This window comes from Cnephaeus nilssonii (genome assembly GCF_951640355.1).
Source record: "Cnephaeus nilssonii genome assembly, chromosome: 21".
In the NCBI taxonomy this organism is placed as follows: domain Eukaryota; kingdom Metazoa; phylum Chordata; class Mammalia; order Chiroptera; family Vespertilionidae; genus Cnephaeus; species Cnephaeus nilssonii.
The window spans coordinates 23,033,538-23,052,765 of NC_137092.1; the positions used below are offsets into that span (position 1 = coordinate 23,033,538).

At 37.3% G+C, this 19,228-nt stretch overlaps 1 protein-coding gene across 2 annotated transcripts in view; it reads left to right on the forward strand.

Annotated features, from left to right (window-relative positions):
• The window catches only part of CEP350 (centrosomal protein 350), a 119,862-nt gene that overhangs the window by 94,967 nt on the left and 5,667 nt on the right, over window positions 1-19,228 (forward strand). For both annotated transcript variants that reach the window (XM_079761606.1, XM_079761607.1), the window contains exons 32-37: window positions 2,558-2,694; window positions 6,062-6,144; window positions 7,194-9,193; window positions 10,027-10,434; window positions 10,529-10,675; window positions 13,458-13,580. In XM_079761606.1, coding sequence (XP_079617732.1) covers window positions 2,558-2,694; window positions 6,062-6,144; window positions 7,194-9,193; window positions 10,027-10,434; window positions 10,529-10,675; window positions 13,458-13,580 — 2,898 coding nt within the window. The remainder of the gene's footprint in view (window positions 1-2,557; window positions 2,695-6,061; window positions 6,145-7,193; window positions 9,194-10,026; window positions 10,435-10,528; window positions 10,676-13,457; window positions 13,581-19,228) is intronic.

Genomic DNA, 19,228 nt, shown 5'->3' on the forward strand with positions numbered 1-19,228 from the left:
ATTGGAATTATTACTGCCCTTTTCCATTGATTTTTAATTTTTTTTTTTTTTTTAGAAAGAGCTGAAAGGAAGGAGGGAGTGGGGGAGAGAGAGAAATATTGATGTGAGAGACACATCTATTGGCTGCCTCCTGCACATGCCCTGACCAATGGGGGTGGGAATCCTGCAACCCAGGTATTTGCCCTTGACTGGGAATTGATTCTGCAACGCACTTGTCCAGGCCAACACTCTAACCACTGAGCAAACTGGCCAGGCTGTTACTGCCTTAAAAATAATTTTTTTTTATTGTTAGAAGAATGATGTTTCATGCCACACAACTTATTAGTACAGCTCTTTGTACTATTTGGATGGTTCTTAAATAACTCTAAACTTGATTTTTCTCCCAAAAGCTATCAGCCTTCCTTGATTCTGTGGGCTGGAAACCTGATTTTGATAGCTTCCTCATTCTGTTTTCTCCTATCCATTCAGTCACCAGATGCCATTGATTCCTTTTTATAAAGCTTCTTGCTTGTCCTTTCCTATTTCTGCTGCCATCAGACTATTTGGCAGTATTTGACCTCTTGCCTCTTCTGTCTGTTTAAGCCTCTTCAATGTCCCTGCCTCTGGTTGCTTCCCTAGTGCTTGCATACATTCTGCCAGCCTAGTGTTCATTATAGAATTGGTTGGAACTTCCACTCATCACAAGAATCCCTTCTCGTGGCATCACCAGAGAAGATCATTCAGCTTCTACCCAAACACTTCCAGTAAAGGGAAATTGCAAATTATCAAGGCAGTTGGTTTCATTGCTGGACTCTAGGTGCTCTAAGTATTAGAAAGCTCTTTGTTAGATTTAGCCAAAATTTCTGTCCTTTTAATTGTCCTCTTGGTAATACCAAACATGGGTTTGTCGTACATTTTTTAATTAAATTTATCAAATATTCAAGTCCCCGTTTATGTGCCCAGAAGTCAGCTAATTACTTTATATGTATTTTTCATTTATTCTCAAAGAAACGAAGTGTGAATATTACTATCGCTGTTTTGCATATGAGGAAACTGAGTTTCAGTGAGATTAATGATATCCAGGGACACATAGTTTAAATGTGGTAAAGCTAGGGTTTTAATCTAGCTCTAATTCTAAATCCTATGTCCTTACTGTTTTACTACACTGTCTTCCACCTGGAAAATGGCCTGCTAGCAGACCTACAAAAAATAGACAGTTACACAGTGAGATTGGGGACTGGGTTTGAAACTAACAGATGTTTAGAATTAAGAAAAAGTGTTTAAGATACTGTGGTCATACTGGGAAATTCATGTTGGAAAGTAGTGAGAAACCAAATTTAAATATAAAGAATCATGTTGAGGACCTTAGAAATTAGACTGATGAGTTTGGACTTGATCATGTGGGTCAGTAGTCTTCAACCTGACTACACATTGGAATTAACTGAGGAGCTTTTTGAAAAATACAGATATCCAGTCTCACTCCTAGAGAGTTTGATTTAATTGGCCTAGGGTGGGCCCCAGGATTTAAAAGCATTACTATAGGTAACGAGCCATTGAAAGCTAAAGGAAATCTATAAGACTGAATAGCATTGCTCAAAAATGTTCATTCATGGATATGTTAGCCAGAAAGATCTCTAGAGAAGTGCATAAGGATCTATTTTAGTCAGCATTTTATTAAATAGTTTGAATAAAGACCAAAGAAAGTTCCGTGTTTAGGTTTTCAAAGTATAGTATATGATGTAGAAATACATAATCATAGCGATTCACATTTTGAAAAGAGTCTTTTGGATTTTATTTGATCACAGATTTACTAAGTATATAAGTATCACTTTCAGATCTAAGACATCCTCATCCTCGTATATACCTAGTGAGCTAGATAATCTAGCTTTAGTATATGTTTAATACCAGAAGTTACTTTATTAAAACATTTAGACTTCAAAGGGAGGTAATATGGATAGTAGGAGTTGTAAAACTAGGGCTTTTAGCTTAGAAAACTAAGGATAAATCTAATATATGGAGAGCTTGCCTTAGATTTCATACAAATTAGAATTATAAATGAAGAAAGTTTTATTTACAGAATGGCTAATAACTAGGAAACATTCTCTGCGATTCTGAGCTATCCTACTCCCAACCACACCTTTCTCTTTAGGATGTGTATTTCTAGTAAGTGCTACCCTTAAAGCATACTACCATTGAAACTCAGCATAATGGCTAACTTCTTTAAAAGTCCATGGGAAGTATTAGGTCATCCTTTAAAGAATAATTATATCAGCTGAAGAAGTTTTTTAATGTGTCAGGGCCTGAATTATTGCTTTATAAGTATTAAGATTCTGCAGATTGAGACTTTATCATTTCCTAATTGATATTAGGATTACAATTCTACGTCTTGCTTTTATACATAGACTATTTCAAGAAGGTTATACAAATAACTCTTGATAGAGATCTCAGGAACAATAATGATGCTGGGAGAAAGATTTTTACATCTTACTGTTTTATATTTTATAAAATACACTATTTTTTAATTTAAAATAGTTTTTAAAATTCTATATAGTGACGCCTCTGATTTTCCTAAACTTAGTCATATGATGAATTCATTAAGAAAACTGAAGCCGAGCTTAACCGAGATTTGGAAACATCACCAACAGCCAAGCCTCAGATTAAAACGCTCTCCTCGGCTTCTGAAAAACCCAAGATCAAGCCCCTTCCACTACACAGGTAGACATTTTTGATAACTTCTCTATATTCTGCCTTGTTTGAGAAAAGAATAAGGAAAGACTTTTAGTAGAAGCTATCTTAAGTAACTGTGAAATTGTAATAGTAAAAATATTGGTTTATATTTTTAGTTTCACTGAAGTAAAATTATTATATATGATATAATTAAAAATCAAATTCATAATAAGGTACAGACTTTAAAATATATTTTGAATCCTGAAATCTGATAGGTGCAATGAAAATAGTATTCTCTAATATTGCTAATCTTAGCACTGTAAGTTTGTATAGACCTTTTGAAAAACAATTTGCCAGTGTTTCAAAAGTAAAAAAAAAAAATTGTAACTTTAAAAAAATATATATTTTTTTATTGATTTCAGAGAGGAAGGGAGAGGGAGAGAGAGAGAGAGAGAGAGAGAAACATCAATAATGAGAGAGATGCATTGATCGGCTGCCTCCTGCACGCCCCTTCCTGGGGATTAAGCCCGCAACCTGGGCATGTGCCCTTGACCAGAATTGAACCCGGGACCCTTCAGTCTGCAGGTCAATGCTCTATCCACTGAGCCGGGTAGGGCAAAAATTTGTAACTTTTGACTCAATAGTTCCACTTTGGAAAATCTAGCTTGAGAAAATATGGGCTACCAGAAATCTCTATTTGAAAGAATATTGTTTATCACAATATCCTTTATATGAATAAAACATTGGATGCAATCTTTATGTCCAAAAATGAGTGAATAGCCCAATAAATTATGGTTCGTTTCAGGATAGAATACTGTGCAACCAGTAAATGCATATACAGAAAACACTGAGTAGCAACATAAGAATGCATAATCCTATATAATAAAAGCCTAATATGCAAATCAACTGACCAGTGGAAGGATGGGGGAGCGGGGCCAGCAAGCGGGCGGCAGGGTGGTGGGTGTGGGGCTGGCACTGCCCCCTGGTGGTCAGTGCGCTCCCACAGAAGGAGCACCACTCAGCCACAAGCCGGGCTGTTGGCTGGCGAGCACAGCAGCGGTGGCAACAGCACTAAAGCCATCAGTCGGACATCCCCCAAAGGCTCCCGGAATACGAGAGTGTTCAGGCCGGGCTGAGGGACCCCCCTCCAGTGCACGAATTTTCATGTACCAGGCCTCTAGTATGGCATATAAAAAAGTGAGGTTGTAATATTCAAACTAAATTTTGAACATTGAGTAGGGCTTAGGCAGTCAGTGGGACTGGGAAATGAACATTTCAGAGAGAAGGGTATTCATGAATGACCAAAAGCATATAATAGAAGCTGAACATAACATTTTGCTGGAGTGAGAAGCAACCAGAAAAACAAAGAAAAATTGTGATAACTTTACATATATTTATTTTTAGTAGTTCTGTTTTATTTTTTAGATGTAAAGTCTTTAAAGTTTTTTAAAAAATATTTTTGAAAATGTTTTCTTTGTTACAAAAGTAATACAGACTCATTACAATTAAATTAACAATACCTGAGTTTGAATCTTGGCTCCAGTACCAGCTAGCTATTTATCTTTGGTCAAGTTATTTAATATCTCTGTGCTTCAGTTTTTGTTTTTTAAATTTAAAAAAAAATTTTTTATTAGTTTTTAGAGAGAGGGAGAGAGAGAGAGACACATCGATATGAGAAACATTGATCAGTTGCCTTCCACATGTGTCTCAATGGGATTGAACTGCACTGGTTATGTGCCCTGACTGGGAATTGAATCTGCCACCTTTTGGTGTACACGATGACGCTCCAACCAAATGAGCCACACTGGCCAGGGTTGTGCTTCAGTTTTTTAGTAGAGATTTATATTTCTGTAATAACACCTTACTAATGAACATGTTAATGAGGGTTAAAATACTTAACTTAGAATAGGGCCTAGCACATAATTAGGACTATGTATTAGTTATTTTTATTATTAGAATATTCAGAAAAGCAATAAAAAAAAGTTTAAATCATAACCATACCTAGCTCTCCCAAAAAACTAAATGTCAACAGTTAGATATATTTCTTTCTAAGATTTTTTGTGCTTAGATCTTTGTGTATTTTTTTTCATTATAAACTGTAAACTTTATTTTAATTTCTACATAATATACTATTGAATGGTTTTAGAGTTTTATTAATCAAGCTACTGAAGGATTTTTATCAGAGATTGATACAAACGTATTTGTGTGTGGAGAGATCTTTCTGACTACAATATGAAGGAAAGATAGAAGGAATAAGCCTAGAAGTAGGGAGAAAGTAGTCTAAGCCAGGACTCAAATAATCAGCAGTAATAAGAATAGAGAACAGGAGATAGATTTTAGGAATATGTAAGAAGAGGTCTTGACTGATAGGGGAGCAGGGGAAATCTAGGATGATTCCCAGGTTTCTTTTAAGTAGTTGGTTGGGTCAAGGTTTCATTAACCTAAAAGCTATAATCCTCAGGTATCCTTTTGAGAGAAGTTCATAATTTTGGTTTTAAAATGTTAATTTTGAAGTGCCTGTAGTACATCTAAGTGGAATTATCCAGGAAAGATGTCAGGGTTAGATATATGGAGATGAGATGGTGGCTGAAGCCATAAAATATAGCAACATAACCCATAGAAGGTATGCATTCAGAAAGATATAAGTGAGTCAAGTACTAAATATAATAAAATAGTAACATTTAAGAACATTATAAAAGGCAGGATTAGAAGCCAAAAGAGAGACAGTAGCATGAGGTGGAGGAATGAAGAACTAAGAGGGGGATTTTTTTTTTTTTGAGGCTTGAGGCATACTTATAAGTTGAGGGGGGAAATTTCCAGCCACCATCTCATCTCCATATATCTAACCCTGACATCTTTCCTGGATAATTCCACTTAGATGTACTACAGGCACTTCAAAATTAACATTTTAAAACCAAAATTATGAACTTCTCTCAAAAGGATACCTGAGGATTATAGCTTTTAGGTTAATGAAACCTTGACCCAACCAACTACTTAGGTAGGAAAGAGAATGAATAATTGAGGAGTATCATCAATGAGGCTGTGGAAATACATGTGATTTGGGGCAGAATGGGATTTGAACAATTAGCTTTGAACAAATATGAGAAACACACCTTTTTCTTTCCTGCATAGAGGAGGAAAGGCAGTTGGAATGGCTGTTATTATAGATAAATTTGTAGGTTAAAGGTTGAAGACAAAAAAGTTCATGCTGATGGCCTGTTTTTCTCATTAAAAGAGGCAAGATCATCTACTGAGAGTGATGTGGGTCAGACATAGGCTTGATGAAAGTGGCAAAGGTTAGAAATAACCCTGTGAATAAGAAGAAAGAAGTGGTTTTCTAAGAATTGACTACTCTGTTATTAGTTATTATAGTATCAGCCTTACATTTATTACTGTTCATTAATTTCTACTTCAGATCTGAAACAGCAAAGAATTGGAAATCACTAACGGACTCAGAACGTTCCAGAGGATCCCTGGAGTCTATTGCTGAACATGTTGGTATGTAACTAGAAAAAAAAAGACACTGTATTTACATAGACTGAGGATATATGCTAATGCCTATACAATTTTCCCTTTAGCTTTTTGATTAAGAAATGAATTTCTTAGATAATAGATTACTTAATATTTTAAGTTACTTTTATACTTTTAAGTGGCTTCTTGATTATGCATCAGTTATATGAATCCATCTTTATTGTTCCAAATTTATGGTTAAAAACTGAGGCATAGAGACATTAATCTAAAATGGCTGAGTGTATCATCAGCATCTCTAAATTCTTCCTTAGTCAGATTCTGTTTCTGATTATATTTTCAACTTATACTATTTCTCAGGGTAAATGGTTATATAGAGTATATTTTTTCTATTTAATACAAAGAAAGATAAGAGTTACTAAAAATAAAGTGTTAGTCAATGAGGAAATAAAACAGAGGCATAAAAACCCTACCTTATAACAATGGTGAAATAGCAATTTGAATTCAAATTTTAATTCTTGGTTTGTTAGCACATCTGATCTTATTTTCTTCTTATTTTGCTATTTAAGCTCTTAAAGTGTTATATTTGCAGAAATAGTTTATCTTTTTTCTTTCTACTTTTTATATTCAAAAGCTTAGTTAAAATCCTCAGGAAAATCCATTCTTTTAGAAATATATATATATATATATATATATATATATATACACACATATATGAATGAAGGAGAGACAAATATAGTATATAACATATAGTATTTGTCACAAAATTCTGTTTTTGCATTATTTGAGAATAATCATGTAAAACAATGCCTCCATAAACTTAGATCTTTTTTTTCCCACTTTATAAGTTAGAATAGCAAGAAATTATTCCAACTTTAAATTTTCAGTCATTTTAATATCTATTTTTGGTACAGTATATTCTCTTAAAGGAAAAACTTACCTTATATTGTAACCAAAACAGGTCAGATTTATTGACCAAAGTGTTTATTAACTAAGATTTGGCTTTTATTTAAACATTGGTTCTAGAAATTGAGAAATTGTGATTAAATAATTTTTATGTGATTTTTTTTCCCTTTAAGATGCTACATTGGCAGGTTCTGAGAGATCAGTATCAGAAAGGTCCTTATCTGCTTATGCAAGGAGAGTGATTGAATTGGACAGTCAAATAGAAGAGCATTTTCAGACTTCGTCACCAATTCTTAGATCATCAAGGAAAATCAGAGCAGAATCTGGAGATTCTCTAGAAAATATACCTTCATTACCACCTCCCAAAGAATTAAATGCCCCTAATAGAATTCTGGATGTGTCAGGTGCCACGGTTGAAGAAGAAGCTAATCAAAAATCAGAAATACAAGAAGTAAAATACACAGAGTTGGAGGAGAGTACGGTTGAAGAAGCCTATTTTAAACAATCTAGGAAGTCTGATGTCTTACTGAAACTAGACCTGGAACAAGGAGATTCATCTGAAATTCTTTCAAGGAAAGATCTTTCTTTAGATGCTATAAATGTTCAGAAAGACTTAGTTAGCTTAGTCATTGAAGACCTTGACAAAAAAGAATTGAAAGAGAGACAATCAGATCAAGATATGGATCATAGTCAAAACATCCAATCAGAAAGAGGCATTCATCAACAAAAGAACATAAAGGAAAGAGACTTGTCTTTGTCAGAACATCATCTTGCTCCTAAAGAGATATCATACTCTGATGATTTTGAAGTGTCTTCTTTCAAGAAAGACATTTCATCTGAATTGTGTAAAGGTAACTTTGAGGTATCATCATTGTTGGCACGCAGGAAAGACTCTGAGTCTTGCAGAGATAGGTTACAGCCAACAAGAAGCTCTAAAAGTGAAGCCAACAGCTTTGGTACTGATGGTGAAATCAGTGAGTGCCTCAGTGAGAAAAGCCTTTCTATTCATAGCAATATCCACTCTGAAAGGCTGTTAGAACTCAAGTCTCCTACTGAGCTCATGAAAAGTAAGGAGCGCAGTGATGTGGAGCATGAACAGGGCGTTACTGAATGCTCTTCTTTGACCTCAGTTCCTGTTGCAGATGAGTTACTTGATTTCCACATTGGTGATAGGGTATTGATTGGCAATGTTCAGCCGGGAACTCTTCGATTCAAAGGTGTGACTAGTTTTGCTAAAGGATTTTGGGCTGGAGTGGAGTTGGATAAACCTGAAGGAAATAATAATGGAACATATGATGGCATTGTGTACTTTGTGTGCAAAGAGAAGCATGGTATTTTTGCTCCTCCACAAAAAATATCTCAAATTCCAGAAAACTTTGAAGACTATGTAGACATAAATGAAGATGAAGACTGTTACTCAGATGAACAATATCAATACAATAATCAAGAACAAAAAGATACAGAGGGTCCCACATTTGATAGAGAAAAGGTTGCAGTTGAATATTTGTATGAGAAATCTTTACCTGGTGTGCACGATATTGAAGCCTCAGTTGATAGAAGCCTTAAAATAGAAACAGACCATTTACAGGACATTTCTGAGGTTCTTGAAGCCCATGTTCACCAGCAATCTCCAGTGGATTCACTGATTTCTTCAAAGGAAAACAAAGACCTTGTTTCTGGTGCCACAGAAGATGTTTCCATTGCTGTAGAAGATGATACTTTAGACAATACCTTTTCTGAAGAATTAAAGAAGCAACAGCAGATTACAGAAAAGGACGAGAACCTGTATTCCGAGGTTTCAGAAAAACCTTCTACCCCACTTCTGGATCTTTTAACAAGAGAAAAGAACCAGTTGGAAGCCCAGCTGAGGTCATCAGTAAGTGAGGGGGAAAAATCAAAGCAACAACTAGAAACAGTCAGCTTACTAACAGACAGTTTACTAAAAGTCTTTGTGACAGACACAGTCAGTCAGCTACAACAAATTAAAAAAGCTAGGAATGAGAAAATCCAGCTTAGCAATCAGGAGTTTCTTGATGATCAAAAGAAAGTACCACCCCAAGGCCTATCTCCAAATCTTGAGGAACAATCACCAAGTGTTCCAGGTGACTTCTTAAGGTCTGAATTGGATGATGAAAAAGAAGAGATTTCTTCTCCAGATATGTGTCCCAGACCTGTAAGTATTTTGCCTAGAAGAAATGTCGGTTAACCTCACTTTTGTCATGCATTTTAATTCAGATTTTGTGTGTGGCAGGTTATTTATTAGATAAAGATCAGTGTACTAGTTTTTAAAGGCCTTTAACTGTTTTTCTGTCTGAAGTATAATTGTCCTCTGTTATGTCATGAGTGGTCACTATAGGGTTGTCACAAACACTGGCAGGTTTATGTTGGATTGACAACCCTTGAATACTGCCCACAGATTAGATAGATTCCCTTTCAGATTCATTGAACAGATTTCCCATGGAGCTTTACAGTGGTTCTCAACCCAGTTCTTTTTTGCCTATGAATTTATTTGTCCTCGTATCTACTCAGTCATAGTTGTTCTGCAAAAATTACCAGTTATGATATTGATTCTGGTAAAACTGAATTATATCCACTATAACATCTACTCAGACCATCAACTTGTTTAGGTTGTTCATGGACAGTTGAACAAAAGTAATGATTTTGAGTAACATGAGCCAGATAATTACTAAGGTGAGAAATTTCATAGCCCATTTCCAAATCCCAGAGACCAGACAGTTCTACAGAAACAGAATAATAATGATACAAAAAGAAAACAAAAACTAATCAATAAACATTTTATAAAAATTCAGCTTATGTAAACAGAATTATGGGGCACAGGGTAGTTTTTTTCTTAAATTAGTAACCACCATATAGTTTTTGTTTTGCTTATTTACTAGAGATATAGTAAATATACAAATAATATATTTGCTTTGTCTTAAAAAAAAAATACCTTAAGTGATCTGAGGTCACTAAAAGGTGTTCTATTTGAATGTGCCATTTCTGCAGGAGAGTCCAGTATTTGGTGCTAGTGGGCAGGAAGAGCTTGCTAAGAGACTTGCTGAACTTGAGATCAGCCGTGAGTTCCTGAGCGTGTTAGGAGATGATCAAGACTGGTTTGATGAAGATTTTGGTTTGAGCTCTTCTCACAAGATCCAAAAAAACAAGGCAGAGGAAGCAATTGTACCTCTAATGGCAGAACCTAAAAGACCTCCCCAAAAGCCATGTGAAACACTCTTGGCAGTCCCACATACTGCAGAGGAAGTAGAGGTTCTTGTGCACAGTGCCGCAGAAGAACTTTGGAAATGGAAAGAATTAGGTCATGATCTTCATAGCATCAGTATTCCCGCAAAGCTGCTTGGCTGTGCCAGTAAGGGTCTCGATATAGAAAGCACTAGTAAAAGGGTCTACAAACAGGTATGTAACTTGGAAGGATAATTCTGACTTTAAACTTCTCTCTTGTCTGAAATTTGGGTTCTTAGCCATTTTATTTTATTTTTTCTCTATTAAGGCGGTTTTTGATTTAACAAAAGAGATTTTTGAGGAAATATTTGCTGAGGATCCCAACTTGAATCAACCTGTCTGGATGAAGCCATGCAGAATCAACTCTAATTATTTCCGACGAGTGAAAAATCCAAATAACCTTGATGAAATTAAGGTAAACTGCAAACTATAGAGTATCTCCTTGTTGAATGTTGTTCATTTATACATGTCTATACATGCTGTAAAAGCAGATGCTCCCCTGTCTTAGTCACCTTTCTGTCCTCAGAGCCTGTTCCATACTGGGTATTCAATAAATACTTGATTCATTGAAAACATGAACAGTGGAAGGGAGGGGACAAGAGGGAATCCTAAATCCTCAAGATTTGCAAAACAAAACATAACTTTTAATTTTTATCCTCACTGGAGGATGTTTTTCCATTGATTTTTAGAGAGAGTGGAAAGGGGGCAATAAAGACAGAGAGAGAGAGAAACATCAGTGTGAGAGAGACACATCGATTGGTTGCTTCCTGCACCCACCCAACCAAGGCTGGGATGAGCCTGCAATCGAGGTACATGCCCTTGATCAGAATCAAACCCGGGACCCTTCAGTCTGAGGGCTGACGCTCTAACCACTGAGGAACTGGCCAGGACAACAAAACATAACTTTTAAAAGTCATTTCCTATATATATACAATTTATAATGTCTAGGAAAAAATCGGGAAATTTTCAGAGAGATAAATTATTGCATCTCATAGGCATTTTTGATGAGTTTTTGGTAATTTAGAGGTAAGTATAATATTCTAGAAGTACATCTGAAAACATATGTATCAAACATGCCCGCCCTAGACACATAGGTGTTACCTTTCCATATTTGATTTCCATTTTGGAAGTTTCAAATTGGTAATGTGGTTTTGAAATATGTGGGATAGTAATATGATGTTTAAAAAATACTTTGTTATCTAAGAAGCCCCTGAAAAGATGAAGTGATCTGAAGCTACAAGGACTCCCATCAAACTAACTTTTAAGTTACATTGGTGGAAATTCTCTGCCTATTTACATGTTTCTTTAATTCAGCAAAGGTTATATTTTCAGTGCAGTGCCTCTCATATTTTAATGTGCATATAAACCATCTGGGCATTTTGTTAAAATGGGGATTCCTATTCAGTAGGTCTGGAGTAGGACCTGAAATTCTGCATTTCTATCAAGCTCTCAAGAGACACTGATGCTGTTGATTCCAGAACCACTCTGAGGAGCAAGGCTCTAGAGTTGTTTTCTAAACTTAGTTGATCATAGAAAGCTTTTCTTTTTCCAGAGAGCATACCTCTCTAGTTACTCATCTTATTGGTGTATTTTCTTACACCATCCAGGAGTATATGTGAACTATCAAAATACATTAATACTGTTCATATACATTGTCCTGGTATATATTGTGATGGCATTGCTTAAACAAGTCTTTTTTAATTTGAGATATAATTGACATACTAGTTTCAGATGTACAACATAGTGATTCGATATTTGTGTATACTATGAAAAGATCACCACAATAAGTCTAGTTATTATCACACATAGTTACAAATTATTTTCCTTGTGATAAGAACTTTTAAGATCTGCTCTCTTAGGAACTTTCAAATGTATCAGACAGTATTATTGACTACAGAAAGCTTTTTTTTTTTTTTTTTTTTTTTTTTTTTTTACTACAGAAAGCTTTAGAAAATATTTGTACTGACAGGGATTTGTAAGATATATGCTTATATCAGGGTAGGCAGACTATGGCCCACAGGCCAAATCCAACCCACCACCCGTTTTTATAAATAAAGCTTTATTGGATCATAGCCACACCCATTTGTTTACATATTGTCTATAGAGCTACTTTCCTGCTAAAATATTTATAATCTGGACCTTTACAGAAAAAAGTTTTCTAGCCTCTGCTTAGATTAAGGTAAGTAGCAAAAAAAAAAAAAAGTTTTTGAAGATTAATTTGATTAATTTAAAGAAAAGAAACTTTTAAAATGATTTTCAACTTTGAGGACTATCAGAACCACCTGGGGAGCTTTCTCTCAAAACACTAGTGCACTTCATTTTTTTTAGCCCTCCGCAGTTGATACATCCTTGAATGTGTGTGTAGGCAGGGAGTGGTGGAGTTTGGGGAGCACAATTATAGTTTGAGAATTATTTCAAATGATTCTGATTCATAAGTGTGCCATTTCCTCCATTAAGAACATTGTTTTTTAATAAGTAATAATATATAGACTTAAATATATATTTAGTAGACCTTAAATATACTTAAAAAGTAATAAAAATTATTAATAACAACAAATAAGTTGAAAATAACACAAGATACATGATATATATCAGCAGTATCAGAGTGTGTATATCAATATATTTCACAATGATGCTTCCCACTAATTTTAATATTGAAATAACATTTCATAAAGTTTTAAAAAGATGATAGTCCTAATGTTGCTAGCAGTAAAATTATTAGGCTTCTCACACTGAAGTGTTGATTAACTTTTTTAAAGTTTAATTGAATCTTGATACTTCAAAATAAACTATCCCAGCCAAAGCCTTGTACTTTGCTCACATGGCATTGCTCCCAAATTTATGTTGGATTTTTCAGGTTCAGAGATTTATTTTATGCTTTCTTAACTAGTTTTTCCCGCTTGAAGTCAGCTAATGGTGGTTCTTGGGTTGGGAGCCTCTAAAGTGATTTTTCTTGGCAGATTCATCAGTGGGTTTTACTTTTTTATGTTGTGTAAAAACAAAAATTCTTTAAGTGAATAAAGTCTGAGCTTTTGGAATGCTTTCTCTTCAAATTGCTAAGTGGAACTGTAAGTGGAAGAAATTTGTATGCTCTTTATTATACATGTTATATTTTTAGCATAAATCTGTTTGCTGCATTATTATAAGCATGAAATCTCAGAAACTTTGTGTTTTATTTATTCCTCTTATTTTTACAGAACTTCATAGCAACCGAAGTACTCAAGTTGTTCAGTCTTAAAAAGGAGCCAAACCACAAAACAGATTGGCAGAAAATGATGAAATTTGGAAGAAAGAAAAGAGACCGAGTGGATCATATCCTGGTCAGTATATATAACAGCTGTTTTTATTTTGACCATCTCTTCTGAAACCAGAATGTAGTTAGGTCCTGAAAGGAAAGGGAATAGAATTGACCTTAAGTCTATAATAGTAACGTCGTAAAGTTTTCACCTGCTGCATTTCTGCTCCTCAGCTTTGGAAATTGCTTTCTTTTAAACTCATTAGATGACTTTTTAACTGAACAGTATTTTGTAGGTGTGGAGACCTTGAGAAATAAAAAGTTAAGAAAGCAAAGTTTAAGGAACTGAATTGAGAAGACACCAGTGTAGACTCTAAGTTGAAATCCCTGCTCTGCCACTTACTTGGAGTATAATCTCCAACAAGTCATCTAACTAACCCCTTTGTGCCTCATTTCCCTATCTGCAAAATGGAGGTGATAAAATTATTAAGAGGATTAAATGAGCATTTATATGTCTATATTGAACAGTTCCCTGCACATAACTCAATAGCTATTAGCAATAATTATTTCATCACTAGAAGCCCAGTGCACGAAATTCGTGCACGGCGAGGGGTTGTCCCTCAGCCCAGCCTGTACCCTCTCTAATATGGGACATCCCTCTCACAATCCAGGACTGCTGGCTCCCAACTCCCAACTTCCCTCCTCTGCCAGCCTGGTCACCCCTAACTGCCCTCTCCTGCAGGGTTGATCACCTCCAACTGCCCTCCCTTGCAAGCCTGGTCCCTCACAACTGCCCTCACTTGCAGGCTTGGTCCCTCTCAACTGCCCTCCCTTGCAGGCCGGGTGCCTCCCAACTGCCCTCTCCTGCTGGCCATCTTGTAGTGGCCATCTTGTGTCCACATGGGGGCAATATTTTTGACCACATGGGGGCAGCTATATTGTGTGTTGCAGTGATGATCAATCTGTATATTACTCTTTTACTAGAAGCCCGGTGCACGAAATTCGTGCACGGCGGGGGGTTGTCCCTCAGCCCAGCCTGTACCCTCTCCATTCTGGGACTCCTGGAGGGATGTCCGACTGCCCGTTTAGGCCCGATCCTGGTGGGATCGGGCCTAAACGGGCAGTCGGACATCCCTCTCACAATCCAGGACTGCTGGCTCACAACTGCTTGCCTGCCTGCCTTCCTGATTGCCCCTAACCGCTTCTGCCTGCCAGCCTGATCACCCCCTAACCACTCCGCTGCCAGCCTGGTTGATGCTTAACAGCTCCCCTGCCAGCCTGTTTGCCCCCAACTTCCCTCCTCTGCCAGCCTGGTCACCCCTAACTGCCCTCTCCTGCAGGGTTGATCACCTCCAACTGCCCTCCCTTGCAAGCCTGGTCCCTCTCAACTGCCCTCCCTTGCAGGCCTGGTCCCTCACAACTGCCCTCCCTTGCAGGCCGGGTGCCTCCCAACTGCCCTCTCCTGCTGGCCATCTTGTAGTGGCCATCTTGTGTCCACATGGGGGCAGGATCTTTGACCACATGGGGGCAGCTATATTGTGTGTTGCAGTGATGATCAATCTGTATATTACTCTTTTATTAGATAGGATAGAGGCCTGGTGCACGGGTGGGGGCCAGCTGGTTTGCCCTGAAGGGTGTCACAGATAAGGGTGGGGGTTCCCTTGGGGTGTGGGGCGGCCTGAGTGAGGGGCCTGTGGTGGTTTGCAGGCCGGCCACGCCTCCTGGCAACCCAAGGGGAGGCCCTCGTATCTGGAATTTATTTTCCTTCTACAATTGAAACTTTGTAGCCTGGGGCGGCAGCCATTTCTGGGGCGGCAGCCATTTCTGTGGCAGTTAATTCACCTTCTACAATTGAAACTTTGTAGCCTTAAGCGGGTGAGCCCAGCCAGAGTGTGCGGAAAGCTTTGCTTCCCCTGTTGCCGCCGGCAACTCTGGCCTGCTCTCTCAAGCTCCATTCTGCCCCATTTGTTTGAATTTGTTTACCTTCTATAATTGAAACTTTGTAGCTTGAGTGGAGGCTTAGGCCTGCAATGGCTATGGAAAGCTTGGCTTCCTCTGTTACCTGGGAAACCTTGCTCTCTGTGGCTGTAGCCATCTTGGATTGGGGTTAATTTGCATACTCGCCCTGATTGTCTGGTGGGCGTGGCTTGGCTGGTGGGTGTGGCTTATGTAGTGGAGTGATGGTTAATTTGCATATTACCATTTTATTAGAGAGGATTATTATTCAGAATTTTAGCTAAATAGGATTTATTCCATTTTGCGCTACATTTCTCTAGCATTAGAAAAACGTTTATCAAACAAACAAAAAGGAAAGGGGAAAAAAAGGTCTTTTGTCCTTTTTTCCTGAGTGGCAAACCTTAGGAAACTTAGATGTTACTGGGTTCAGGTTTATCTCTAAATATTTTCATTCTGAACTTCCTATTTTGTCTATATTTACATTCATATAATTAAAAATGAGTGATACTTAAGTTGATCAGATTTCCCCAAGTATGTACCTCTCTAGTGCTTCATTTACTCAGATAAATATTTGTTTAGTGTTTTACAGTTCATCATCCTTTCTCATGCTTTATTTGATCTTCACAGTAATTAATTCAATGGAGTTTTTTTTTGGTAAAGAAAATAGTAAAGCAGGAATTGGTGACAAGAGGGTTTTTTCTGCTGGAAAGAAATAGGCTGGTAGGAGGAATTTAAAGGAGAAAATCTGATGATGCAGAGGAGGAGGTAACTGTTGGAGTGAACGGGCAGGGATGATGGGGTCCACACAGGGAGGGGTGGCCTCGAAAGGACTATTGCCCTTTTAAAACCCCTGTGACATGGTAAATTATTATATTAAACATTTCATAATAAACAGTTGCTTCTTCTGAATTGTTTATTTCTACAAGTTTCCATTTAATATTTCAGATCAAGATTAACTGTGGGTAATTAAAACCACAGAAAGCAAAACCATGAATAAGGGAATACTGCTATAATTAGACCAACTTTTGTATGTCCTTTATATATAGTAACTTTGGAAAATATTCCTACTGTAGGTAGAATTGCACTTAACATTCAAATCCTGCAGCAAAACCACCTAGCTAATGATTGAATCCCCTTATAATCTCATAAGGTATTGGATAGCTCCTGAGTTTCTACTTATAATGTTGGTAAATTCTCATGTTAAGCCTAAATTGAACTTTACATATTTAATTCTAATTTGCTTTGAGGTTTTATATAGCAATTCTAATTCTTCCTACACGCCTTTGAAACAGCTGTCATGTTTCACCTGAGTCTTTTTCTCCCTGCTAAACATTGATACCTCTCCTGTTGTCTGATAGAGTTTCTCAGTCCCTTCTATAGCTCTGTCAGCGCCCTTCTGTCAATACAGTGCTCAGAATTGACCAAGTAATATTTTGTGAAGTGCTTACATTAGCACAGTCATACACTCTCCTCCTTTTTCCTATGTGCTATACAGTCAGGCATCACATAACCATGTTTCAGTCGACAGTGGACCAATATACTGCTGTGGTCCCATTAAGATTATAATGGAGCTGAAATGTTCCTATTGCTGGTGACATTTTAGCTGTTGCGGAATATTACGTGTTGTGGTGGTGCTAATGTAAACAAACCTGCGCTGCCAGCTGTATAAAAGTGTAGCACATATAAGTATGTACAGTACATAATTCTGTTACTAGCTTATGTATTTACTGTGCTATACTTTTTATCGTTATTTTAGAGTACACTCTTGCTACTCATTAAAAAAAGGTTTGCTTTAAGACAGACAGGATGGCTCATACATCTCCAGTTTATTGAGTTTCTTTATTGCATCATTTTCTCTTGTGCTTGATTTAATCTCGGATTGTTTTGTACAGTAACAGACTGTGCAGGCTTGGAGCCTGGGAGCAATAGGCTATACCATGTAGCTTGGGTGTGTAGGGGGCTATACCATCCCGGTTTGTGTACTAGTCAGTGCACTCCGTGATGTTTGCACAATGATGAAATCACCTAGCAACACATTTCTTAAGAACATATTCCCATCCTTCAGTGGCACGTGACTGTACTTTGATTCATAGACTTTCTAATAACATTTGTTTATTTTCATCTGTATTCTCAAGGATCCCACAAAAGCTTAGAAAAACCCTAAGACCAAAATCTCAACCTGTGCTTTTGTAGTTATTTTTTTGGGCCCAAGTACAGGACCTTATTTTATTACTTTGTCTTGATAACTTTGGCCCATCATTCCAAGGTACCAATACATTTTTGGGCCCTTCCTTCCAACATGGTTGTTGTATTTCCCAGCTTCATGTACCTCTGAAATTGATATGCCTATTTTCACCTAGGTCATTGATAAAAATGGTGCATTGGGCAGAGCGAAAGACAGACAGCCTTTTAGACTCACTAAAAAATCCATATGCCAGATATGTAACACCTATTTATACTACTGTCCTGGTCACTGAGGAATCATAAATAAAAAGAAAAATCTCGAGGAGCTCACAGAATACAGTTCCATGGGATGGTTTTACAGTGGAGCAGGAACAGGAGAGCTTGGGAACACAGAGGGAGAAGCGCCCAAGTCCTGCAGGCAGAACCGTCCTTCCAGGTTGATAGTTGTCTTGTTCTTTAATCAAAAAGGTACAGATCCACCTACCTGACATCTCTATTTCCTCATCTGTGCAAAGGATATGGTGGAAGACCTGACATGTGTTGCTGACCTCTGTCCACATTTCTCTTTCCCTGTCGAAAAAAAGGAAAATGAAGTTATTGTTACACTGACTTGTTAGTGTAATTTAATTGATTTATATATAGCACACATTGATTTACATACATACATCTTCAGGAGCAGGGGAAATTGTAATAGAATAGAATAGACTCTAAAAACCAGAAGGAAAAAATAGAGGCAAATTTGCAGGTTATAAGATCCCTCGGTTGGCATAGTTGAAGTTTCAAGTTGGCTTAATGCTTTCTGATGGCCACAGCAAAACAGAGAACATGTTAGTTTTCACCGGCTGGGAGGGAAATAGCTTATGTTCTTAAGGAGAAGCAAAGCTTTTACTGCTACTAATGAGAGCACTGGGGGGGCTCATCGAGGGTATACTGAGAGGTCTAATGGATAACATCCTGAGCCCATATTTTTACTGTAAGGGCAGAATGATTTCTTTAGGATAGTGCTTTCTAAATGTTATTGGGGAGGAAATTGCTCAAAGAACAAATTTAATGCTAACTGCTTAGATAACATAAAAAGGAAAGCTGTGCAACTTGATTTGAACAAATAAATAAATTCATGGGAGGTATGAAATCTTTTGTGGGGACACACCTGTTAGAGAGAACATGGTTCTCTCTCAGCACCAGCTTGGGAAGTGTTGCATTGGGCTGTTACATATAGCGATCTTCCTAAGAGAGGAGCCCAGTTCCTTGGTAGGTGAAAATACTTCTTATACATCCACACAAAACACATAGAGGCAACTCTGAGTTAAACAAGTCCTTTCCTGGTGGAATTCTCTTTAATAGGCTCATGTCCATTGTGAAACTCGCACAGGCAGTGTTCTAAACGTGTTTGACCAAAGAGTCCTTCTGGGTGGCGTATCTGTTGATGGAGCATAAGTTAGGGAACAAAGGAATGAATATTTACATATCCTTCAAACAACCCCTCTCAAAGAGAAAGAATGGAGCAGCCACCTTGTGGTGTGTTTGTCAGTCCTGGCCAAGGGTACGTGTTGGCCAACACTGTTCTTCCCTCGTGCTCGCCCAGGCTCCTGG